The sequence below is a fragment of the Vigna angularis genome, chromosome 1 (assembly GCF_016808095.1).
Source record: "Vigna angularis cultivar LongXiaoDou No.4 chromosome 1, ASM1680809v1, whole genome shotgun sequence".
NCBI classification, from domain to species: domain Eukaryota; kingdom Viridiplantae; phylum Streptophyta; class Magnoliopsida; order Fabales; family Fabaceae; genus Vigna; species Vigna angularis.
Window position 1 is genome coordinate 380,844 of NC_068970.1, and position 26,090 is coordinate 406,933.

The following is a 26,090-nucleotide window of genomic DNA, read 5'->3' on the forward strand; positions in this document are numbered from 1 at the left end:
TGCTGAAAGGAAAGTATAAGGATACAGAAAGAGTTCCTTAAGACCAACATGGGCATGTTGGTAGCCCAACAAAAGATAGCGACCCAGATCTAATGAAGTTGACATTGCTCTGAGTTTTGTTTCCTACACCCCCATTATTACTTCCTACAGCTCTATATTTAAAACAAATTCTTCATAGACATATAAGAAACATTTTTTTCCCTTAATAATAAACTTGAATATTGTACAGTAGGTGCTTGATAGAGTGGAAATGGTGTGAGATTTGCGCGAATGATCTGTAATCAACTAAAACTAAAATCCAAACCAAACCAAATTATTTGCACCAGTTTTTCCTTTACTTCCTCGGGTGTCATCATCAATCTATTTGATTCTTAATTTATTTATGATTGTATTTGTTTAGAAAATAAATAAAAATGGTCGGATTCGAAAAATATTCAATGTTTTTCACAGCATGTGTTGACAGTGTCACCATCGGTTGGACTTGGACAGTAGCTGCCTTTTATCCCTCTTTTCTACTTTCTGCCCACATCACTGTAAACTACCTCCTTCCATCTCATTCTCTCACTCTTTTCTCAATCTTCTCCCAAATCCTTCCCAGCAGAAAATGGGTTGTCACGGCAGCAAGGAGAAAAAATCAAACGCAGAATTCAGCTCTGCTTATGGATCAGGCACTCGCAGTGGCAGTGGTAGTCAAAATACTGTTCAACCACCACCTACCACCACTGTTGCTCAGGCTCAAACATCGCCTCCTCCCAAACCACAAAGACCGTCGGAGGTGGTAGCGAGTGCACCAAAACCCAATCTTTCTCCGACCCAGAATGCGAGGGCGGTGCAGAAACCCGACACCACGATTCTGGGCAAACCCTTTGAGGATATAAAGAAGTACTACACTCTGGGGAAGGAACTGGGAAGAGGGCAATTCGGGGTAACGTATCTGTGCAAGGAGAATGCCACCGGAATCACGTACGCGTGCAAGTCGATTCTGAAGAGGAAGCTGGTGTCGAAGGCGGACAGGGAGGATATGAAGAGGGAGATTCATATCATGCAGCATTTGTCTGGGCAGAACAACATTGTGGAGTTCAAGGGGGCGTACGAGGACAGGATGTCGGTCCACCTTGTAATGGAACTCTGCGCCGGCGGGGAGCTATTCGACCGGATCATCGCCCAGGGTCATTACTCTGAGAGAGCCGCCGCCTCACTCTGCCGCGCCATTGTCAACGTTGTTCACATTTGCCACTTCATGGGAGTCTTGCACCGCGATCTCAAGCCCGAAAATTTCCTGCTCTCTTCTAAGGATGACGATGCTACGCTCAAGGCTACTGATTTTGGACTCTCTGTCTTCATTGAAGAAGGTTACCATCACTTTCACTTTCACCCCCTCCCTGTTTTAGATATTCAGGAGGCAGTAAGCGCTGAACCATGATAGAAATTTTGTTCCTTTTTTCGCTTTGATGTTATTTATTTCTGATTTGTTTATTTTCTGTTTGCATTGTTGTGCTACTTCGGATGCTGATTTTCTTTTGTTCTATACTTTACTGGTGAACCATTTGGGCATCAATATTAAGTTGACTCATCAATTCATGAAAGCTTTGATAGGATAAGTTTTCAGAGTTCTATTGCCAGGTCAAACTTACATATAACGTGACCTGTGTCATTTGGGAACTTTAAAGGCCAACACACTCCGTTGACTGTGAGATGTTTGTTTAATATATATAGATATCACCTTGATAGCTGTTGGCTATCCTGTCAATGATTCTTGGATTTGGAACAGATGATTCTATACTAAGGACTTATAGGAGTGAGATTGATTCTTGATGTAGGTATCTGATCAGGACATCCATTGTAAAAATAATATTTGATTTTGTGATGTAGGTGACATTTTGTTAAGCAAATTTCAGATCCGATGCTACATTGCTTTTTAATTCCTTTTCAGCAGGTGACATTGAAGTGTATCCACAGAATTGAATAATTTTGTCATGTTCGTTACAGCTTATGTTGAATTCTGATTCCATTTGACTGCTATGGTCGTTCTAAAGGACCTACGTATTGTTACCTGATACGGCTATTACTTTCACAATTTGCATTTGATAATTCATAGTATTTTCTAAATTTTTTCAGGGAAGGTATATCATGATATGGTTGGCAGTGCTTACTATGTTGCTCCCGAGGTATTGCGTCGTAGTTATGGAAAAGAAATAGATATTTGGAGTGCAGGCGTCATATTGTATATTCTTCTCAGTGGTGTACCACCTTTTTGGGCTGGTAAGATCTAATTGTAGTTTGACAATGTTGCATATCTATTGTTTATGGTTGAGTTTCTTATTTAAAAATGAACTATTCAGCATATAATAGGTGTGAGAATATGTTTCTATTATCTTTTGCAGAAACTGAGAAGGGAATATTTAACGCCATATTGGAAGGTGAACTTGATTTTGCAAGTGAACCATGGCCATCCATATCAGACAGCGCCAAAGATCTAGTCAGGAAGATGCTGACACAAGATCCAAAGAAGCGGATTACTTCTGCACAAGTCCTTGGTATTAGACTACCATTTCTAATTTGACTCAAGTAACTGTCATAATGCCACTCATTTGTTTAAATTAAAAGTTTTATTATTTACATTATTATCAGTTTAGCAGTTTGCTTTTCCTCCTTTCCATTTTTGTTACAAATTTTGAGTGCTTCTACTTGCTGTGTCGACTTTCTCAAGTTCCGTATATATAGACAGCGAGAATAGTTTATTGTGTGTTGAACTGTAAAAGTAAGAACCAGCCAGCAAAATCCTATCGCAAAATCCTATCCGGGGAATGTTAATAGCCTACCAACAATAAGTTACTATCAAAATATCATCAACTAAGTAAATTTTCTCATTAGTCATTTGAGTTGGCACTGTTTTGTCTTGTTTTTTTTTTTTTTTTTTTATTTGTTCAATCTAAACCTGATTAAGATTGATGATTTTGTTTGGTAAGAACACCCGTGGATGAGAGAAGGTGGAGAGGCATCTGATAAACCAATCGATAGTGCAGTTCTATCCAGAATGAAACAATTCAGGGCAATGAATAAGCTCAAGAAGCTTGCATTAAAGGTATGGCATCAAACTTGAATTAAGACATCTACTGTCAATGTCCATTTCTGATGGTCCTTGATAATTGTTGAGGGATGATGATTCTCTTTTGATTGCACTTGTTATATTGCGTACACAAACAAATTTAAACTTACCCATTATGGAATACGATTACAGCTACAATATTATTAAAGTACTTCTGTTTGTTCTGTGTAGTATATAAGCCTCTGTTGCTTTCACCTGAAAGTAGTTAATAATGTCTTTTCAACTGGCCCTTTCAATTTCTTTTCACCATGTTTAATACAACAATGTCATGGAATCAAAGACTTGTGTCTAAAACTGACATATTGTCTATGTTATCGATATAAATTATTTTACAGCAAAACTGATGTCCTGAAGTTTTCAACTTTTCCACAAGGAAGTACAAATACTTAAGAATTACTCCTTATTCATATTATTTCTAAAAACTGCTGTACCTATAGTCTTATTCCGATAGTAGTTAGACAAATTAAAGCATCTACACCTATGATGGCTTGAGCTCATATTTACAAGTTCAATTCTCTCTCTTGATTGAAGATTTGTGTTTTATAAATATAATTTTATACTTTATACTATGTATTTGCGTTGTATGTGTGCTTCTAGGTTTCTAGATACTGCTTTTATTCTTGAAGTTATCCTCTCTCAATTCATTGTATGCCGTTGAGAAGCATTTTTTGAGTTACATAATCCAGTTTTTTTTTTTTTTTTTTTTTTTTTCTCTATGTATTTCTCCATTACTGACATTGGTGGAAATTTCTCGAGGTTATTGCCGAAAATCTATCAGAAGAGGAGATTAAAGGTCTGAAAGCAATGTTTGCAAATATGGACACTGACAATAGTGGCACAATTACCTATGAAGAATTGAAGACTGGCTTGGCTCGAATTGGATCAACATTGTCTGAGGCTGAAGTGAAGCAACTCATGGATGCTGTAAGTAGTTAGTAGTCACATATCCTTATCATGAGCTTAACTAGTTGAACATTTGTGCATTCACTATATCTTGTTCTTATGCATAATTTTTCTCAGGCTGATGTTGATGGAAATGGCTCAATCGACTATCTTGAATTCATTTCGGCTACAATGCATAGGCACAGACTTGAACGAGATGAACATCTTTACAAAGCATTCCAGTATTTTGATAAGGATAACAGTGGGTGAGTTTTACAAAACTGGTATTTTAAGTGTTGCAATTTCTTTCTAACCTTTTGTTTTCAGACAACTAGATAATGTTGTGTTTAAACTCACCCATCATCGAAGTTTTGAACTGTTTCATCCTCTGGTTTGATTCTAGTCGAGTTCTTCAACGTTGTTGACAAACTTATGAGAATTTGAATTTGTTTCTTTTAGTCTCCAGGTCCATATTAGATAGTACTTTTTATCAGTAACATTTCTCTGTTGAACTGCATTAATTCACTTTAAGACTATCAATAGCATGAGGCTTGAGGGTTACACAAGGTTGATGGATAAGAATGATCTTTAAATTCATGTATAGGTACATTACTAGAGATGAATTGGAGACTGCTATGACCCAACATGGAATGGGTGATGAAGCAACAATAAAGGAAATAATCTCTGAGGTGGATACAGATAATGTAAGTTGGTTATAGTTTGTTTAATGACGGTAGACCATTGATGCTGTTACTAACAATTCTCGCACTAACAGGATGGGAGAATAAACTACGAGGAATTTTGTGCAATGATGAGAAGTGGAATGCCACAGCAGGGAGGGTCAGCTAATCCACTGATTGGTTGAGTAGTGACTTATTCCTGTTGCGAAAAAGCACTATCTCCGGGAATGTGACAATTCACTTCATGCATTGATGATATTTCTTTGCAATCCCAATTTATTACAAAGATCCTGTTGTGTCTTTCGGATTGCTTGTTCTGTAATTTTTATAAGTTCAGCTGTCACATTTTACAAGTGACTTGGAAAACTGAATTTTTATATTAGGATACTTCTGTACTATATGGAGTTATCATTTTTATGGTGGCCAAGTAACAAGTAATCAAGGGAGGGAACTATTTTCCTCGACCTTTATATTGAAGTGCAAACTTGAACTTTTTTGGCATGATGTTCTGACAATTTAATCTTCTGTGTTAATGCTATATTTTCTTCATTTTTATCCCTATTGATTAGAGTTATTAGAGCTGTAATAAGAGGTAAATCATCTCTTGTTTTAATGCTCCATATGTTGTGGCCTATCTTATCCTATTGGACATCTTTATGTCTATTACTTTATTCTAGGTAGTTTATCTCTGTTGATTAAATTAATCTCAATTACTTAAATGGTCTGAATATTCTTTGTATTTTGTATATTTTCATTGTTTTAATTTGACTGAAAAAAAAATAATAAATAGTGGATTAGATGGTTACTCTATACCTAATTGTAGAGAAGAGTTTATGTGAGATATTTGATAAGTTAGTTGATTACATTTGAAGTTAATCGAAAAAGTTAAATTAGAACATAAATCTGAAATGGCTTGTGCTTTCTTTTCGTTATAAATTCATATATTCCTTGTATTCATCATGTTTCCAAATTTACTTTACAAGTGGTCCTCTAGACATATTGGTGCTCTAGATTCAGCAGTGTCTTTTATCAAGATGATAATGTAATGGTGGCATACCACAACATCTAAAAGTGTGAACTTATAGTTTTGTAAGTGAAATATGTATAATACTTTTTGGCTTTTGTTTGAGAGAGGATAAAATAAGACTTTAATTAAGATAGCTAAGGATAAACTTGAGAGAGAAAAAAAGTAATGTGTACATCATAAGCTCAAACATTACTACTTTAAAAGTAGTGTATTAAAAAGGCCAGAACTTAGTGAAAAAGTGCTAGCAAGTCCCCTGCAAACCTCAGTTTAACCTTGCTAAACCAAACAGACCCTGGGTACAAATATAAATAGGAATGTCACATCAATTAAATGAGTATTTTATAATGATTCGTATTCAGTTTTGAAATTTTGATTCTCTCCTTTAACTTAAGATTTAGGCTTTATTTAATTTTACACATTATGTTAGTGATGTCGGTGCATTGTAACTTCTTAAAACTTACCTTATGTATATATTATGTGGTATGTTGCATGTGTCTAGTACATTTTGGTTTTATCTCTCAAATGTGAAAAGTTTAACTTAGTTAATGTCAGTTTACTGAGCATCTTCCAAAACAATGACCTTGATGACAAGAAAGTGCAGTAGTACACACAGAGAACAACTGCACTTTATGATCTGTTGCAAAAGCATTGCAGTAAACTTTAGACAGAATCAGGCAAAAGAAACTAGAAATGCAGTCATCACAAGGTTTTTGTTTCTTTCCTTTTTGTAGTTTTTAAATAATCCTGAGAAGTCAGTAGAATCGTGGGTCCGAAGTTTCACATATTTCATTTCTTGGGGTAACCTCAAAGTAAACTGGCCACAGCTCCAAAGAATAATCAAAGGGCGTACCAATTGTTGCAAAAGGAGAAATTCCTGACGCTAATAAAGTTTGTTTAATATTAATAAGATGGTATCCAAGGTTTTAGCTTCATATTCCCCTGACAAATATTGTATTAAGAGACAACAATTTAAGTTACTCATCCACGTGAGATTGTTTTTTATACTGCCTATTATGCACCCCACCAACTATAATATTATATATATGCACGTGTGCACCCCTTTCCTTTGTATCTGTGTGTCTGGGAAAGAGAAATTATTATTATATAGTAATAATTTTACAACAAACGGAGAAATATGAGTTAAGAGAAAAAAGGCCTCTCAGAAGTTATGAAAACATCAAAGATGAGAAGCTTTTTAAAGGGTTGGCATCTTTCTGTGGCCAAAGGGTGGAAGTGGAAATGTAACATTTGACATTGTAAGTTTGAAACAGCAACGCAGTGGACAGAGTTGAATTAAACAATAGAATAATATATGTGAATGGTGCCTCGGATGCTCCAAACTGTTAACATGGTAACAGCCTCACACTTTAAAGAAAAGACAACGCAATGCAACTGTAATTAAAACATGACGGTGAGTTGTCATGACCAGTAGCAGAGAAGATGAATGCATTGTACATAAAAAATGAAGCCACCAAGCTATGCATGCTGCAGATTAATTAAACCTTACCAAGCACCAAAGGTGCACATTCCCTTCTATGCGTCTCAGCAGCATATATATGTGTGTATATATATATATATATATATATATATATATATATATATATATATATATATATATATATATATATATTTCATTAAACTTGGTCTAGTATTATCCCAAAGTTAATAACTAACTAAAAAAATATGTACTCATAGTACATGGCTTAATAATATAGAACCTGTATTGTAGCCAGCGCACTATATTTTGGACCAAGAAAAGTCGAAAATCAAATGAATCCTCACAAAAGAAGACGATTAGAGAGATACACAGCTTTTCTTCTAATGCAAATTTTTTAATTTAGATACATGTAATTTGCCCACCCTTTCAGCCTAAGAGGCTACAATATGATTTAAGCATCTGGGATGGTGAATTCGTGAGACAAACCTGTTAAAGATTTCGCTTTTCTGCGATCTGAAGGTAATAGCAAAAGTGTGGCTCGGAATACAATGATATAGAGAGAGAAGCGCACGTGGTGATGCTAATGCATGCCTCCCCTCTCGCTGTGCTCCTTTTCTTTTACGAAACTGAGAAATGATATTTATCAAAATTCAAAACAAAAAGGACTCCGTTCTTGCCTTGCATTGAGATAACTATCATGCCATTTGCCTCTGTCTATTGGCATTGGCTAATGAGTTTAACTTCTCTTCTTGGCCTCCACTCAGAGTGAAACCTCTTCTCTTCTTTGTGTTTCCCAATACACGTTTGCCAGTCAAATGGTCCATTTCAGAATCCATTTTCCATGCCAACAATGAACTGTTGGGAATATATATGTTTTAGCAAAAGACCTTAACGTTATGCGTTCCTGTCATATTTTGGTTCTTTACATTACGTATCATTGCTGCTGCTGTTAGTTCTGCTTTGGAACTACAATTTTCTCTTTTACTATTATTAATCAGTGGTTTATAGGGTATCTATCTGTCACTTTACGTAATCATTTAACTTAATTCCCAATGGTACAACTCCAATCTTGTGCTACTTTGGTCAATGCCTCATCATTGTGTGCTATAGAACAAGAAGTGAGAGGAGATAGCGTCACTGTTGTTGCTGAGATTTCGGCCGAGTTGGAGAGGGAAAGGAAGAAGAATGCAGAGCTCATGGAGAGAATATCAATGCTCGAAGCTCAGTTAAGAGAAAGAAACAAAGAATCTCAAGTACGGTTAGTCATTAAACAATTAATGACTAGTTATTCTTGTTTGCAATAGTATGTTGACTTAAATAAGCACTTGCTTGTTTAAACTTAGTGTTATGTATGAAAAGGCATGTCCTAATTTGATGAACCGGCTGCGAAGGAGTGTTATATTATATCATCTAGCATATATGCTAATACGTATCTGCACATTGCATGCTGAAATCTAGTATAGTTGTATTAAATGACACATTAGAAACATTATTCATGTTCCTTGTTTGTTGAAGTTTTCATCCGTTTAATCGTTAAAGGTGAAAATATCTCCCTTGGTATCAGGAAAATCATCAGCATGCAGTTGCAAGAAGCTTGAAGAATTTCAAGAGGCAGAAGATAGAAATGGTAGATGATGAAAAAAGTAGGAATACTGTGAAAAGTGAAACGGCCTCGGAGTACAAGACTGATACTGAAGGCATTGTTCCTAAGCAGATTGATCGAGCAAAGAGCTTAGTTAATTGGATGAGCATGGACAACGTCCAAAATTCGTACGCCGAAAAATTTAAAGACTGCAACTCTGTTGCAGATTTCAATGAAACGGATAGTGATGATGCATGTGATGAAAATCTTGACGATGATACGGAAAATAGGCAAAGACATGAGGAAGTTAATGACAAAAATGAAGCCGTTAGTGCAGAAAAAGGTTACCGAGCTATTGATGTTGACGAGGAATCAAATACATCATGCATGGGAAATTTTTCTGGTGATCCAGCCTGTAATGTGAGACAAGAAGATCATGAAAATCAAAAGAAAAGTTGCATATTATCAGCTCCATTATCGGAGAAGAGAGAAGTAAAAACACTCCAAGGGAAAGAAATTAAGGAGAGTGCAGCATTTACAGCAGCAGCTGAGGTCCCTTCCTCAGGATCCGAACGCATATCACATAGTAGAAAGCCTCTGAAGTTAGCTTTCTGCCCAAAAGAGGTGAAAAGGATAATTGAGTCTGAAGCCCTTCTACAAAAGAATGCTCAGTCCCACACTATAAGGAAAATCATAGTTTTTGCATCACTTGCCATAAGGCATGGATGTGAGGATATGTACGAACTGGACTTCAATCATTTTAGCATTCTGAACAAAGGAGAACCATACCTGTCTCCAGAAAGCCCTGGGGTAAGAGCAATCCTTAGAATGCTATTTCTCTGATGGAGCAAATCAATTAAAATAAGAGATCACTTTTTGTCACATTGTGCTTAGTTCTGGTTTTCATTTTTGTGTCATGCTCTTTGCATCCAGCAATTTTAATGGGATTGCAACAGTTGGAATGGGGTATTGAATTATCCACTTGTGCAAAGAATATAAAGGTGGAGAATATTAAAACTATAAAAGATGTAATTGGTATCTTGTAACAATTTCAGGAACTAACATTTTGCCTAAAATTTATAGTCTCGTGAAAAAGAATGCAACCAAGTCACTGGTTTGCCAAGCATAATTTAGACTTAGAAAAGTTAGAGATATTTCTATTTTATACATGTAATGATTTATTTTTCAATCTATGTAGGAGCATGTTTTATACGAGAATCCTGGTGTTCGGAGGAAAATATTTTATGCAAATAGAGAAAACCCTGTATTATGTCCTGTTGAGATACTAGAAGAAGAAAGAGCCATGCGTCCATCGGACGATAGCTGTCCATCATGGTTATTCTTGTGCATTAAATATGGTGGAAGGACAAGAAATCTTCCTCAAAATGAGTAAGTTTTGGAATGATATTGGTCTACTGCTACTTCCTTTTTTCATAGTACTTTCCTTTATTATGATTGCCATTGGCTCAAATGAATATTTTACTTCAAAACATTTATATGGAGTAATTTTTTGATTGAATAATACAGATATGTGAGACAGAGGATGGGAAGAAACAAACTGAAGTCTTTTGGTCCACTCATGTGCCAAATGGCAGTGTTGGTTCATTGTCGCAGTGGAAGCTTTTTCTTCAAGGCTTTGGGCATCACACTCCTGTTTATGGCAGGATTTCCTGATTATATAGTTCAAAGGGAAACCAAATACCGGAACTTAGACTTGCTTCAGAAATATTACAGGTCTATCTAGTCATATGCAACAAGCAATCTAAGCATAGATGAAACAGCAAGATACATGTATTTCTTGTTATAGAACAGCACAATTTTTAGGAGCATTGCTCTAAATCAGAGGATGTAACTTAAATAGGAAGACATTTAATGTAAATCAGAATATTCTCAGAAAAAAGTACTTACCACCAATTTTTCTTTTGCAGGACTGATGAGGATGCTGAAGGTGAGGAGTTGTTTCTTCCACATTCAATCGCATGTGACAATGTAAGAATATGAATCTCATGTAATGCACTGTTCTTTGTATGAGTCACCTTCCTGTTGTTTTTCTTTCTTTCAAAATCTCAATGAACAATTTCTAAAACCAAATTGAGGGAGTAAACTCAACTATCAAATTTTATTTCTATACATGGAACACAAGTGTACAAGTTCTCATATAATAGCAGCAATTTTATCACACTTGTATTGGTTTTGTTGGCCTCAAAATAGCTTTTTGTTCTTGATGTCACATATTTGATAGCTTTTTCAAGCTTTTTACACTGTGTTGTTCTAGCAGGGTACTCCTGAACCCCACAAATTAACCAAGAAGACACTTCCTGCAAAATCCAAAGGAAAAAAGAACCCTAATGCCATCATCAAACAAAAGAACCCATCTCAACAGGAAGCACCAACAAGTTCAGCAGCTACTGAATTTGGTTTAACAGGCTATTCCTCAGCTTACACATATGCAATGGCAGCATTTCATTCAATGCCATCTCAGGTTTCTTCCCAAGACATTTCTCACATCCTAAATCCAGCTCTTGTCAATTCCATTACCAATGTCTCTGGTAATCATGGTATGCTGCCACCACAGCCAGCAAGTTCATTTGTGCCAGTGATGTATTGGCCTCCACCAAATGCATTTCTTCCTGGACCCTATACTTCCACATATGGTTATCATTCTTTTCCTGCTGCTGCAAACTACCTGTCAATCCAAACACAGCCATATTTCAATCATCCAAAGTCGCTAGAAGATAGTAGAAAGAATGATTTAGTCTCACATGAAACTAACAGTGACACTGATAGCAGCACTTCAGGCTGAGTCCTGCATTCCACAAATGATGGACACATTGCCACTATGACACGCCATAGATGATGTAATTGGAATGTAATAATTCTGTGCAGTTTGTAACAAAACATTACCAGCCTTAATATGTTCTTACCCTCTTCTATATTATATTTTTTCTGATTGCTGTACAATCAAGCAATTCTTTAATTACATCTTTCTATAAGCACGCTTAATACTACATGTTTGTTTTAGATTAGTGCGAATATTTATTAAACTGTGCAGTAATCTTAAACACCAAGAAATTAGGAACTTAGCCATGGCTAACAGAACAATAATTGCAATCCTTTCTGTAGAATATGAAAGACCATTGATGGGCTAAGCTTGCTTTACATAATGAAACCAAGGACATGTTTTTAGAGGTATGTCATACTAATATTGTGTACTTATTTATCTTATTTCTTTTTTCCATATAGTTCTCCATGTTCTTAACAATTTTTAAGTTTCTTTTTGTACTATTGCAACTAAGCTTTGATGGTAGTTAAACGAACACAGTATTTTATTGTGTTTATATTTACTTGAATTAATTTGAAAAATAATTGAATAAAAAACCAAAAAAATATATATGAAAGTTTTAAGTTAAATATGATAGGATAGCTGAAAAATATGGCTAGGATAAAATCAGCTCAAGGGGTAAAATTTTTTAGTTTTAAGAAAAAAATACACTTAATAAAATATGCATGATTTAAGAATAAAAAAAAATATAATTTAAGAATAAAAAACTTAATTACTCAACAAAAACATAAAACCAAAAATTAAAAAATCCAAATTAAGAATATTTATTTTTGTTTGAAAGATTTTTTAAAAAAAAAAATTAAAGAAACATATGTAATTTTTTTACTAAATATAACTTGAAATAGTAAAATTATTTTACAGTGAAATTTAAAAAAAAAAAATCAGAAATGTAATTTTTAAAGTTGGAAGCTGTTTGAAGAAAAAAAGTCTTCTGAGGAAAAGAAGTTTTTGAAAAACATAAATGGACATATTTTGGTTATTGATAACTTATGATGAAACTTACTATTTTACTAGTAATTCCTATTGTGGTCCACATATAACATATTGCTTTATCTTAAGAACCTTGTCCATTTTTGGGAAAGACCCATTTTCTTCAATCTTATTGTTCTGTCTGCCTCAATCAATTTCAATTTTGGTCTTAGTGTGAAACAATACTAATATTTAACTAACAAATCTCACCAGTCAATTTGCTAAGACTTACTAACAAAGACCTCCACACTTTTTTCTGATATTTCACTGCTTAATTTCAAATTTCTATTTTGTCATTTCTCATTGCTGATTGCACACAATTGCAGTTATTTGTTCTGAAACACAGAAATAAACCATCTGAATAAAGACGATTTTCTTTTTGAGAGATGAATAAGATAGATATTCACTCATAAAAAAATTATTAATGGATATATTGGACTCAATTTTTATTAAATAAAATAATTTGAATACAGTTTTTAATAAAAAATTTAATAAATTATGGAATAATGATTTCTTAAAATTTATCTATCCAAAGATGGACCCAATTTATGTAGTTAGATGAGTTCTTCTGTACTTCCTACCAACCATTTATTACTTTTGTCCCAGATTGTACTGATTGCTTACTCAATTTTCTAACCTTCAAATAAAATCACATAAGATAAATATAAAAAAATTGTTAGTTACTTGTTTCTTCTGATTTGTATGCTTTTGATCATATTTAAAACTATTACTGTGAACTCTCATCTCAAATGCTGTGGTGGGTGCATGCTGTGAAGTTACAAGCCTTTGAATTCTAGGCATTGGTAACAATAATTTTCCAAAACACTTTATCTTTTTACCTTTCCCAAAAGTAAAATATTTCACTTTTATATAATGGCAATGCTAGGGTGGCTACTTTAACAAGTGGTACATATAACTTTAAACTCTTTATGACCATAGATCTTATCTAACTATGATGTACTTTTTCATGTAACGTCTAAATTTATGGATTTTACTTTTTTATAGTGTTTGACTTTGTATTTTTACTAGAATTTGGAGTCACATTTAGATTATTATTCCCGACAACATAGTCATCAAATATCATACTCTTCTACGTTATGTACAAAGTAGCTTACCAAGAATCATCAAGAAAAGAAGATTGATTTCTCATCAGTTTTTGTGACAGAAACATGTAACTAGAACGTGATTTTGTTCTGGCATTTTCTCCCATGGCAGGTCATTGAAAATGGTCATTTTCGAAGAGAACACTTAGGCGTGTTCCAGAATTCTTTCTTATCTTTCAAATATTGAAGTGGGTTAGGCCAATGGACCACCACTTTTGTTTTACTTCATCTTTCTTTTTGGACCAGTTATACATAGGACAGTATCTATGAGCAATTATTTTACTCTGCAATTATACATATGGTTGGCTTAATGTGTTTGCCAAGCTACATTCAAAAAAATGAGGACAATTTAAAAAGACTATGCATTTTGTTACTTGATAGATTCCTAAATTTTGCTTCATCTAGTCTCTATCATGGAGCCTATTTGAATAGGATAGATAGCAATGTAAATACCATGATTATGTTGAAAGAAAGAACAAACTTCTGAGTGTGGATACCATAAACATTGTTGTCACTGCCATCGATGACAGCAATCACATGCATACATTGATATCATAATTAACACCGTGAACATGTCCTTCTACCCAACTTCTACTAGCATACTAAATATAACATCCTTATTGAAATAAAAAAACAACAGTGACATCTCGGTCCTCACATCCCCATGAACCTGCCGACAAGCCAACCTACTCATTTAAAATAAAACACAGCATAATATTTTACAGATTTCTTCCTCACAGAGAAGGAGGAAGAATTTCAAGGCTCCTCACGGTGCTTGTTGGCAAGATTGCACTGCTTTCTGATCTCTCCCTTTGTGCCAGTGAGAGGATTGTTTTCAGAGAGCAAGGTGATGGCTCTAGAAAACTCCTTGAAGAAATAGTCTTGGCTCTTGGCCATTTTCTTCACATAAGGCTTGGTCCTCTTGTCATTGGCTAGTTGGTGATCCACTATCAGCAACCCCTTGTTGTCCAATATGTTTCTGTAGTAGTTGTTGTCTAGAATCATGGGGGTGCCACGGTCGTTTCTCACATACTGCACGGCTTTCGGATCTGGAATGGCATCAGGGCACTTCTTCAGCATGTGAGGGACATGGTCAGGGTTCAGTGCCGAATCAATCTCCGGGTACAAACGGTGCACCAACTTCACACAATGTGTTCTACCAACACTGTGTGCTCCTGTTCAACAAAATATCTCAATCATTATAACTTAAATCAGCAAGCAATAATGCCACTTTCTGAGCATGTAATTTCTTTAGCATTTTTTCATGTCTGTTGTTTTCAAGTTTAATATATCTTTATCTCTGATTCATCATCATACAGAGCCCACTTACATTTATGTATGCATTATGAAGGGAAATTATTACATATACAGGGACCACTAAGGTCACAAAGTCCAAATTTTGGATGAAAAAATCAAGTACGGTGGTGCAAGATTTGCATAATAATTTATTGTGTATGTAGATGATGGATTATGGAAGGGTGTATGTAGATTAGTGCATACCAAGCAAAGCAACCACCCCGGGAGTGTCAATTCCCATGGCACCAAACTTGTCAAGAACTGAAGAAATGGACTCATTGTGGTCTGGGAGGAACTGTTCAACCACTTCAGCTCTGCTCCTTCTACCATCCCTTCTTCCAGTTTTAAGAGGGATATGGGGGCCTCCTAGCTGCAACACATTAAATTTGGTTGGCTTGAATCAAAAACATTAACTATAAGAATAATTTCTTGCAGTTGCCAAAACAATTCTGGACTCCAAATTCTACTTCCTTCACACTAAAAATAGAGCGATCTGGTAGAAACAGTTGACAGATTTGGGATAGCATATTTAGCTCTAAAAAGTGAACTTCCTTAAAAGATGAAAAAGGGTGAGGGAAGTGAGAAGTGGAAGAAAACAAAAAGAAAGGACAAGGTGTTAATTACCGAAACAATGCCATCTCTGGCAGAGAGAACGAGTATATCAGCACAGGAAACAACTCCCGGACACTCCCTTTCCACAGCTTCTTTGATGGTCTCAATGTACCTGAAATTCCTCAAACCAAAGCTTCTGTCTGTCTCCTTCTCAGACAAGGTCCTTCTTGTGGAGTCCAGCAACAGTGAAGCATCACAGCTCTACCCAAAAGAAAAGGCAAACTCTTTCGTTAAAGATTAACCGACAAAAGCCGTAAAAAGCTTAAGAACATGAAACTTGCAAAGAAAAAAGAAAACGCAAGATTAATGAATGACCTGAACAGCACAGTCATGGAAGATGTTTCTGAGCCAAGAGAAAGCAGTGTTCTTGTGGCGCTTGTAGAGAAGCTTGACTTGTTCTTTGATGATGTCTTCGGCCTGAGGACAAGTTTCCTTGTAGAAGTTTATGACAAGGCCATTATCTTCTGCAAGAGAAGGACTCAGGGACAGTGCTGAAAAGGATAACACAGCCAAAAGAATCAGAGACTTGAGAGCCATTCTCACTAACTCACTCACTCTCCTGCTTACACTCTTCTCTGCCTCTGCTTAAATAAAGCCCAAGTGCAAATAAAGAGAAATAATGAAAAATGATGTTTCACCTATTTTTTCCATTCATTTCACATTACTATTTCTTATTTTTTATTTTTATTATTTTAAAAATACAAAAATTCATTTTTTTTCATAATTATTTTATCTTACTAAATAATGCTGGTGATGGCTTCATCATCATCCAAAGCCACTCACTTACTAAATTAATTAATTAATTAATTAATTACGGAGCATGTGCCTGTGCTACGTAATCCACTCGTTGCAACTTTTCTTTTTCCTGGTTCTGGCTTCCAAACTTGGACTTTGTGACACGCCGTTACATTCATGCATCATTCAATTGTTGTCGTGTTTTTTTTACTGAGAAGAAATTAATAATTAAAAACCTATTATTATTATTTGTGAATTTAACATTATATAAAAAATCTTTGGAATATAATTTGAAGATATGGTATGGGAACAAACTCATGCCACGTGTGGAGCACAGATGCAAGGGGCATCTTTGACCTTTCTCTCATTCTCAAGATTCAATTTCTTCTGGAAATTCAATACCCCTCTTGCGTCACTCTTCCAGATTTTATTCTCCCATAATAGTGTAAGGATTATTTTACCAACTAATAATCCATTTTGGGAGACCCTTATTGAAAGCAGTCAAGCTAATTTATTTTCTCAACATTAATTATTAGATATTAGTTAGATGCGTTACTCGTTTCGAGATAATGTCTACCACCAAGGACACTTATTTTGTAATCCCAATTATATCTAATCACCCAAGTATTAATTGAACATTAAGTAGGACGACTTTGACACTTATGTCTGTCTTAGTAAAAATTTATTCAAAAATATTATAAATAAATAAAGATTTTAAGATGACCATTATTTCTGTACTATATATATATATATATATATATATATTATCACGTCCATGAAAATTATTGCAAATTTTATTATTTATTTCTCTTAATTCACACAATTTTATTCTTTATTTCTTTCGATTTTCAACTGCCAAGAGAGAATTTCATTGGATTATTAGATGGCCGATGGCTGATGGCTTGAGTCTGAAGCTGAGTGTGGCTCAGTGGGACCATCAGAGCCTCTACCACCGACAGTCAGTAATAATGGATGGAAAGGAGTTGGACCTGTCTTATCTTTTTTTTATCATATCCTCATTCAAACATCTAAATGTAATCCAAGTATAAATGTACTTCACTCCATGCATCAACCATATGCTTCCTTAGCGTCGCAAACATTTATTTTCACAATAAAGTGAAAAATTAAAGTACAATTCAGAAAAAAAATTATTTTTTTATTTATCCATGCCATACAATTTGGCAACGCCTTCATGCATGTTTTACCACAACTATCATTAACGTCTTCATGGTATCAATGTCTTTTTTCACTCAGAAAGTCAGAAATTGACATTTTCAGGTATCTCTTGTGGCAAAGAAATATTTCCACTACCACACCAAATGACAATATTTTGTTGCCATATCATTATCGAGAGAGCGTTATATCGTTCTCAGTATTAAACACTGCCTTTGCAGGGGTGGGGGAGGAATAAAGGACATAGGCCTGTGCTTGAAAAGCAAATTCACAATTTTAAAACCTTTGTTAATATACTGTACTTGCCACCTTTCTTCCACTTAGGATTTAACACAATCACCACAATGTAAGGCTTTTTGTTCAAGAAAAAGAAAATGATCAACATAACTCGTTTGCTGATGTGAAGACAACAAGCAATAAGAGATTAAGTGAGCTTAGGATTCATTATAAATATGGAATTTTAGTTCTTGAAAACCAGAATAGCATCAGATGTTTGTCAAAGAAAATGACCCTGACCAGAAAAATGATTAACGTTCGGCCTTAAACTAAGTTTCGGGATTTCCACTTCCCACCTGTATTCCATCAAGGAGAATTGTGATTATTACATTTTGGGTTACAATTAAAAATATGCCTAGATAGCTTCATTTAATACAGTACAACAATAACAATGAGATTATATAAAATACCTGTGTAGAATAAAAAAAAGAAGCAACTATCATTATGGGCTTTCATTGTAGCCCAAACTAATTAATACAAACAATTGAGTTAGCTTCATGTTATAAATATAATATGAAGCGTTCCTCTCCAATTTTGAAAGCATAAAATTATCTCCAAAACATGATGCATAAAAAGTATGCAGAGGTTGTCACTACTAAATTCAATAACTATAATCCACTCTGCAACCTCTTCCACGTACAATATGTGCCAGTCCGAACGAATAGTTTCTGAACTTCAGCAATCCAGACTCGGCAATCTAATACCAGCTCATTCACTATCTTTGGATTTGTCTGCATCTTACATCCACCACAACGTGACGAATATGTGGAGCATACCATTTTACCCTCTCAACATGTTCTATAGAAATCTCCCAGCAGCAACCTGTGGGTTGACCAGTCGTAATTCCCAAAATTAGATTTGCAGTGGGACAATAGAAATTGTTGAATAATTTAAAAACATGTTGAATAATTTAAAAGTATTTATAAAATGATGCTACCTTCCGATCTAGCGATGTCATTTATTGATTTTGCTACATGAGCAATCCACTGACTCTCCTCTGAGTCTTTTGTATTCCCATGGACATGTAACACTCCACCCTCTCTTCTGCAACGTTAATTCAATGAGAGAATGAAATCAACAATGAAAGTAGAGGCCAATAAGCCAAACCATACCAGAATTAAGTTAGTCATGTTATATTCACAATTGTCTTCATTTTCTAGGATCATACATTGATTCCAATATAGTAAGATTTCAGAGTAATCAACTGAATTAAGAAACATAAATTTGGTTAGTTACTACAGTTCCAGATGTAGTGCCTTTTTAGGCAATTAAAATACATGAGATGTGAACCACGGCTTTTGGGATCATTATGATTAAACTTGGTAGAATTAGTAGACAAGGCAAATAAGCCAATTTGAAAATTAATCAGAAACCAGAAAGCAAAGACAAATACCTTAAATATATTGAAAGAAATGATACCTAATAGTATTTCCAATTACCTTAAAGCCCTCACAGCTGTTACCCAGCTAGGTTCACTAGATGGAATGAGACCAAGACAAACTCTATCAGCCATACTCTGTAAACACAAACATTAGTGTCAAGAATCAACGAATCCATTTTTCCTTAGACATCCCATTTTCACAGTGTTCACAATGATTGGCTTTGAAAATGAACGGAGCAAATAGTTCATTCATCATGTTTCCTTCATATTTATCTTATAAACAAACAGGAGGATATAAAACTCTCAATTTCTCTTCATCTTCCTTTTATCCAAAAAAGGGGAAGAAGAGTATTACAATCGTTACATAATTCCTCTGGACAATTTTCTCCCCTTCACATAATTCCTCCGTATCTTTAATTCTTTATGCTCATTTATATTCTCATTGTTTGGGGATTATACAAAGGGTAATAATAAATTATCTTAATTAGCAAAGAGAAAAGAATGCAGCATAACTTTTACTGGTATGTACTACAGTATAAAATCAAGTTTTATTGCGAGTAAACTACACGGTTCGCTAATAACACAGTCCTTTTTATGAAGAGTCAACAAAAAATGGTTAATCAAATAGACGGATCGCAAGAGAATAACAATACTCTATTTCTGTTTTGACTGATAGCCGTTGTAGTGTGTTACAAGTTAAAACTGTCTTCTTGTATTGGCTGACAGCTGTTTTTTATTTTACAGTTATAACTGTCATCAGGACATTTATATAACTGTTACAACTGTCACCTTGCCAGCTGTAACTTCTCTCTATAAATACTTTGTACAGAGAAGCTCAGCACATTTCTGTAATATTCTACATCAAGAAATACAATAATATACTTCTTTTCTTTCTATCTCTATATTCAATATATATTAACTACCTCAGAATTAGGGAGGGAACCTAAGGGCAATCAAAGCATTGCTGACACAGGGTGAGGGGTGTCTGATTTGTGACATGAAAAATTGATCATTTGTTTCTCCACAGTTGAATTAGTAAGTTAGTGTGAAGTGCAGAAAGGTTTATTTGTGACATAAAACACAGTTTTAGACGGATTATTGATGAGAGTGGTTGTTAGATGCTGAATCAAGCTCTTTGAAAGAATTCAACAGGAAGATGACAATGGTAAATGCAATTTCTCTTTGCAGGGTGAATACATATGAAAAGTTAAATACAAATACTATACCCTGGGAGCAGTTACTCGATTATCTCCTTCAAGTATGATACAACGATCAGCCACAGAATTTGCTTGGAGATTATGTCGGAGTGCTTCTACTGCATGTGGATTCCACTCACAAGCATATACAAATTTTGCCTTGGCCCTGCTTGAGGACATGCAAAAACAATATGAATAAATATATGGCTAACATTATTAAATACACACACACACACACACACACACACACACACACACACACACACATATATATATATTAAAAAACCTCAGAAGCAAGCAATGCTGGAAACATTAGAACTCTTGGTATTTGAGCTTAGGACTTAGGCCCAACTCTATTTCACAAAATTCGTTTGTGAGGTGAATAGTGAAAACTGTTCAAGCTTTATAAGGACTCCATCAGTCATATCTCTAGTTGATACGAGATGTCAAAACACCCCCTCACACCTAGGAATAGACATTTTGAGCACATATACAAATGCAGGTTACCTAATAACAAGAGCATATATAAATACTTTGATACCATCTTACAATATCGATCTAACCTAACTTCACAAAACAGATTTGTATGTTGAAGACTGCTTAAGTCTTATAAAGACAATAACCATATTTCAAGTTAATATGGGATGTCAGCAAGAAAATATTTCCAAACCTCAAACTCTGTTTAATAGAAGTTCAAGAGGCATGTCCCATCCCAGCCACCAAACATTCATATTTAGACCCAGAATGTATTTTATGGTGTTTGCAAAAAATAAATTATCAAATTTTGTTGACAGTGTGGACCCATATCTTCCATACAGCACTACAAAACTTTAAAATGTTAAAATATAATTAGAGATTAAGTTCAATACACAGCTATGCAGCAAACAGATAGAATACCTGACGAGGAAAGGAAGCACAAAGTAGCCAATGCCCGCAAAAAGGTCGACTACAACCTCCTCTCTACAATCCAGACTGGCCATCCGGATTTTCTCAGAAAGATTACCCCATGAAAACATGCATTTTGTAGCATCAAAAGAATAGAGTACTCCATTTTCTCGATGATTGACCCAGCCACTATCTCCAACAAGAATCTGCAATGTGCTATCTCTTGTACCAGTTGCAGCAACTGGGCCCTATAAATAAATGAATTCATTGCAAATATATTTCAGGAAGAATTGAAAACAACAGTGACTAATAAACTAAAGATATAAAACAAAATGACTCAGGAATAAAGTATTACTCGTAATTCTTATAGTTTTTCCATCAAAGAGATCAACTACTACAAAACACTCATGGTTTGCATCTGAATAAGAACTTCCAATTCAGTCCTGCTTTACCTTAGCCTTCATTGTCTAGACATTGATTCCTTCTATCTTGAAATAAGATGCTAAAATCAGATTCCATCCTAGTCAGAATTTCTATATTATATTATTATCAGACAATAGTATCCTTTACCCTTTACAAATTATTTGTTATTAGAAACTTCAGTATTTCATATACTTGAAAAATTCCATCATCATACTTATTTTTCAAATACATTCAATATGTACTGTATATTCAACAGGAAAGATAAATAAACCATGTATTAGTAAAAATAAGAATCAGAATGATGAATCCAAAGGAAGGACAAGCAAACACAAATTAATGTATTAATGATGCATGTATCATTACCTGGCGAGCAAGACGGTGAGCCTTGAGTGATTTGGCAACAATGAGCCAAAGCTCTCCTGCAATGGAGTCCCACAGGGAATCCTTAAAAGAATTAATTGGAAGTATAATAATATCTCCAAGCCGATCCCATCTGGAAGAATAAAGAATTAGTTCAAAGAACACATAAAAGGGATCACCTACAAGGGGAAATTTCAAGAAAACAGGACTCATGTATGTGAAGGAGGATTGAGTTGGGTTCAACAGAAAAAGAAAATGCAACCACTAAGTAGGCACCAACCATTAAAGCAATTTTAATAAAAAAATAAACCTTGTAGGAAGTTCCTCTAGAAGCCACATTGGTAGGCCTTTATGCTCAATCAAAGACGTTACTGCTTCGGTCATTACTTTTAAAGGAGATTTGGCAGCTTTTCTTTCTTCAACAACCTTGTCTTCAAGAATAATGGCACCATACTCATGGAGAATGGTCAATGCTTCAGCATAGGATAACTCATTTAACAAGTATTTATCTTGTTTATGTGGTTTTAAAAAGGTTTCATTTTGTCCATCTGATGCATCTAGCAAATGATTATTCCTTTCATGAAATACGGCAAAAAATTCTTGACAAACAGGAAAACAGATATGTACTCCCCCCTCTTCAGTGCGTGCCTTCCTCCCCAAGTCTAACCATCCAAATTTCTTCAATATATCCTTTCCCAATTTTGCATATTTCTTTTTGAGTTGCAAAATATAATGCAATGCAATCATCTGACTTTGATCCTTCAAGCAGGGTAGGTTATCATTAGAACATAAACTTTCATCTTCAAATACATTTGGTCTAAGTTCAAGTTGGGGTTGACATGAACTTTCAATGTTATTCGTCTTTGTTCCTTCATCTTGGTTAATCACATATTTTCTTTGATTTTTTATAGACATATGTCCATCACGCGAATGGATTATATGGAGCAAGTTGACTTTTGCAGGCTCACTGAACTTTGTTCCAAATGCATAGCATGATGCACCGCCACCAACAATGACAAGATCGTCACCAACAACATTGGTTGTACTACGCACAAACAAATCTTTACCTACAGAATTGAGTGTTACATGCTTCCATAGACGAAGCTTCAAATCAAGTAAAGCCAACTCTTCACAGTGTTGTATAACAGGGCAACCACCGAGAACTCCAAGATAATTCTTATGGACAAAAATTGAATGGGAGAATCTGGCATGTGGATTCCTTCCGGTTGTCCTTTCCTTTGTCCATTGGCCCTTCTGAACATCAAAACTATACAGATCCCCAAGTGCTTTCCCACCATTGTATCCACCAAACATGAAAATTTGAGAATCAGAAGCCACCATAGCATGTGAGTGACGCGCACATGGCCAATCTCCAGACACTGGTATTTCTTTCCAGTGTAAAGTTTTTGTGTCAAAAACATAAAAGGAAGAAAAGATAGTATCATTATCAAGGCCCCCAAATACATAAATGTTGGAACCCATGATAGCTGCAGCATGACGATGCCTATCAAAGATGAAAATAACTATGTATTATACATACAGTGTTTAAAAATAATATGGTAAATGCGAACCAGTGCCCGAAGGTTAAAGAATTAAAAGGGGAAAGTTTTCTATTGGGATGCATAACAAAGCATTCCCCCAATAGTTTTCATGCTCTCTGCCATAATTTCTAATACACCCTAGTTCCTTAACCAGTGCTGGGTACTGGTTATCAACACAAAATAATATTAGCAAATCAATCAACAGCAAGCATGCCTGATGATATTGTTACGACAATATAAAATTTAATAAGTAGTAATTGTAAGCATTTATGCATATGAATTAAAATACTGATACCAGAACTCATCCAACACATAAAGTCATCTTAAAAACAAGTGTACAATTTTTTTTTCATTACTGAAAAGTTGCTTTATCAGTGGGCTTTCTTTTAAGCAGGAAAGGGGCTGAAAGTTGTAACACAAGAATGCTGTTAAGCATTACCTGGGTGGAAATAAATTGTCACTAAATTGCAGTAACTTCCAAGAATTCATCGTTGTATCTAGGATCCATACATCACTAAGAATTTTGTCAGGACCAGTCCGACCTCCAATCACAAACATGCAATTTCCAACAACAGAAGCTGTATGGCCCAACCGTGGAGTGGGAGAAGCACAATCAACAGTGCTAACAATTTCAAGATTGCCAGAATATGGATCAAGCAGCAACAAACCATTTCTCCTGGCATGTCTCCCCAAGCCTCCAAAGCCACCAAAAATGATAAGTTTCTTGTCACCAGCCTTATTCAATACACAAGCTGAGTGGCCCCAAAGGAAAAGCTTCTCGGCTGGTTCACCGACAATATCAAAATGGCTAATTGATAGACCAGAACCAGGAGAACTCACAGACCCTGCCAACCATTCAAAGATTCAGACTTTTGATTGATATTAAAAGGAAAGTTGTCCTGCAATCAGATACAATACCAATATGCATCAGTACTGATTTCATTACTCAAATACATGTATTATGATGGTTGAACATTCACAAATCCTGTAAAGTATCAAGTCAACATCAGATGCAACATAGAGCATCTCCATTGGACACATGTTGTCAGACTTTCCACAACTGTCACAGTTAAAATAGTTTTTTCAGCTCAAAACTTCTTTGACATAGCTTGGACACCTATCCGACACTTAAGCAAGATTTAGAGTAAAGCAATACCTATACTTAATTAAACACACTTAGACACTCCTACCATGAAAAATAAGAAAAAAGTCAATTTATATTAGAAATATTGCAAGACTAGTAGTTTTCCATAGGACAAAACCAGTTGTTTTGACCATTAACAGATATTCTTTTAGTAGTATTTTATCAGTGGGGGTCATTATTATATAAAAACGGAAAAGCTTAACAACAAATTCGCATTTAGAATGTGAATTATACAAATCTTAATTCCCAATTTAGTCTTTTGCCATGTTGACTACATGAGAGAGAGAGAGAGAATGAGTTGGTTTTATATACAACAATTCTTATATAAGAACTGACATGTCAATCACTCCAATGGAGAAACTACATAAAAGCTGCTTCTTAAGATTAAGAATCTCACAGTCAACTCACATTGTAGATGCTCTACTACTAATCCCTCACAACTGAAAAAGTTGACTAAATTTGACAGTTCAAGAAAACCGTTGACTAAAATGAAAAAAACATGCTATACCTTCTTCAGAGGTTTCCGCATTCCCGTTTCCAAGCTGAGATTCATCTTCGGGTTCAAGATGGCTGCAAGCTTCATTCGTCGGCAACAAACGGTCCCCGCTATCAGCAATCAAGGAATCAGTGGACTGCAAAACTTGGAAAAATCTCTGAGTTCTCTTCCTATTAGCTTCCATCTTGTCATTTGCGACCCGAACGAGATAACGAACATACTCGGGCGTGACCATGACAGTGCGCGTATCCCCCAACGGCACCTCCATGCGAATGGAGCAGCGAATGGCGATGATGACGCGCTTCTTGGCATTGGTAATGCCACTCTCTCTAAAGCCGCAGGAGATGGCGAGGGAAACGAGGGAATGAGCGGCGGAGAGGTCTCTGCACTCGAGAGCAATTATGAGGGGCTCGAATCGGAAGACGAGTTCGGAGACGAAGGGGGAGGGAGTTGGCTCGGAGGGGAAGAGGAGGGAGAGGACCGAGTCGGGATCGGCGGGGTCGTGCGAAACGAAGAGCCACGTGCCGCCTCTGGCTTTCTTTTTAGGGTTTGGAGCTTCGGAGATGGGTTGGGAGAGGATGGAGATTCGGCCGGAGCAGGAACTTGTGGTGAAGTAAGAAGGGTTTTGGTTCAGAGCGTTCAAGAGAGGAACGATGGGTGCGTCCAAAAAGCCCTTCGGAGATTTGTCTGATTCCGTTGAAACCAGTGAGGCCAGTGTCGCGGCTTTTCTCTTTTCGAACTCCATCGTTGTCCTCTCAGAACCGTAAACCCACCTAAAACCTCTCCCCAGGATCAAAACCAACGGGGGCCTTTGTTGGACTCGGGTTGTGGGCTCCTTAACTTGGGCCCACTATGGATTCAGGCCCAAGTCATGAAAACTATTTTTGAGTTTTTTTTTTAAGCAAGATATTTCGCTAGTCAATATTTGTGCAAGTCTTAT

General features: G+C 35.6%; 4 protein-coding genes across 5 annotated transcripts; 2 read left to right on the forward strand and 2 right to left on the reverse strand.

Annotated features, from left to right (window-relative positions):
• Window positions 1-445: 445 nt before the first annotated feature.
• LOC108319038 (calcium-dependent protein kinase 2) lies at window positions 446-5,226 on the forward strand. The gene is made up of 8 exons (XM_017550053.2): window positions 446-1,352; window positions 2,119-2,262; window positions 2,385-2,537; window positions 2,970-3,085; window positions 3,866-4,033; window positions 4,130-4,257; window positions 4,596-4,695; window positions 4,767-5,226. The coding sequence occupies exons 1-8, from the start codon at window positions 605-607 to the stop codon at window positions 4,854-4,856; spliced, it is 1,647 nt and encodes a 548-aa protein (XP_017405542.1). The 5' UTR covers window positions 446-604; the 3' UTR covers window positions 4,857-5,226.
• A 2,168-nt stretch (window positions 5,227-7,394) lies between these two features.
• On the forward strand, window positions 7,395-11,638 carry LOC108330287 (uncharacterized). 2 transcript variants are annotated; one of them, XM_017564780.2, is made up of 6 exons: window positions 7,395-8,389; window positions 8,701-9,528; window positions 9,917-10,107; window positions 10,246-10,452; window positions 10,647-10,707; window positions 10,997-11,638. In XM_017564780.2, the coding sequence occupies exons 1-6, from the start codon at window positions 8,189-8,191 to the stop codon at window positions 11,519-11,521; spliced, it is 2,013 nt and encodes a 670-aa protein (XP_017420269.1). In that variant the 5' UTR covers window positions 7,395-8,188; the 3' UTR covers window positions 11,522-11,638. The 2 variants fall into 2 exon arrangements, with proteins under 2 accessions (XP_017420269.1, XP_052727613.1); XM_052871653.1 differs by having other exon boundaries at window positions 8,275-8,394.
• Window positions 11,639-14,090: 2,452 nt separating this feature from the next.
• LOC108319524 (peroxidase 42) lies at window positions 14,091-16,134 on the reverse strand. Its single transcript, XM_017550687.2, has 4 exons — window positions 15,856-16,134; window positions 15,553-15,741; window positions 15,133-15,298; window positions 14,091-14,807 (listed from the first exon to the last, which is right to left on the reverse strand). Exons 1-4 carry the CDS (start codon window positions 16,075-16,077, stop codon window positions 14,389-14,391), a joined length of 996 nt encoding a protein of 331 aa, XP_017406176.1. The 5' UTR covers window positions 16,078-16,134; the 3' UTR covers window positions 14,091-14,388.
• A 1,841-nt stretch (window positions 16,135-17,975) lies between these two features.
• Window positions 17,976-25,922, reverse strand: LOC108323147 (tRNA wybutosine-synthesizing protein 2/3/4). The gene is made up of 9 exons (XM_017555513.2): window positions 25,163-25,922; window positions 23,950-24,355; window positions 22,280-23,473; window positions 21,973-22,102; window positions 21,199-21,434; window positions 20,332-20,467; window positions 19,164-19,240; window positions 18,662-18,768; window positions 17,976-18,546 (listed from the first exon to the last, which is right to left on the reverse strand). The coding sequence occupies exons 1-9, from the start codon at window positions 25,893-25,895 to the stop codon at window positions 18,440-18,442; spliced, it is 3,126 nt and encodes a 1,041-aa protein (XP_017411002.1). The 5' UTR covers window positions 25,896-25,922; the 3' UTR covers window positions 17,976-18,439.
• Between the last annotated feature and the right edge of the window lie 168 nt (window positions 25,923-26,090).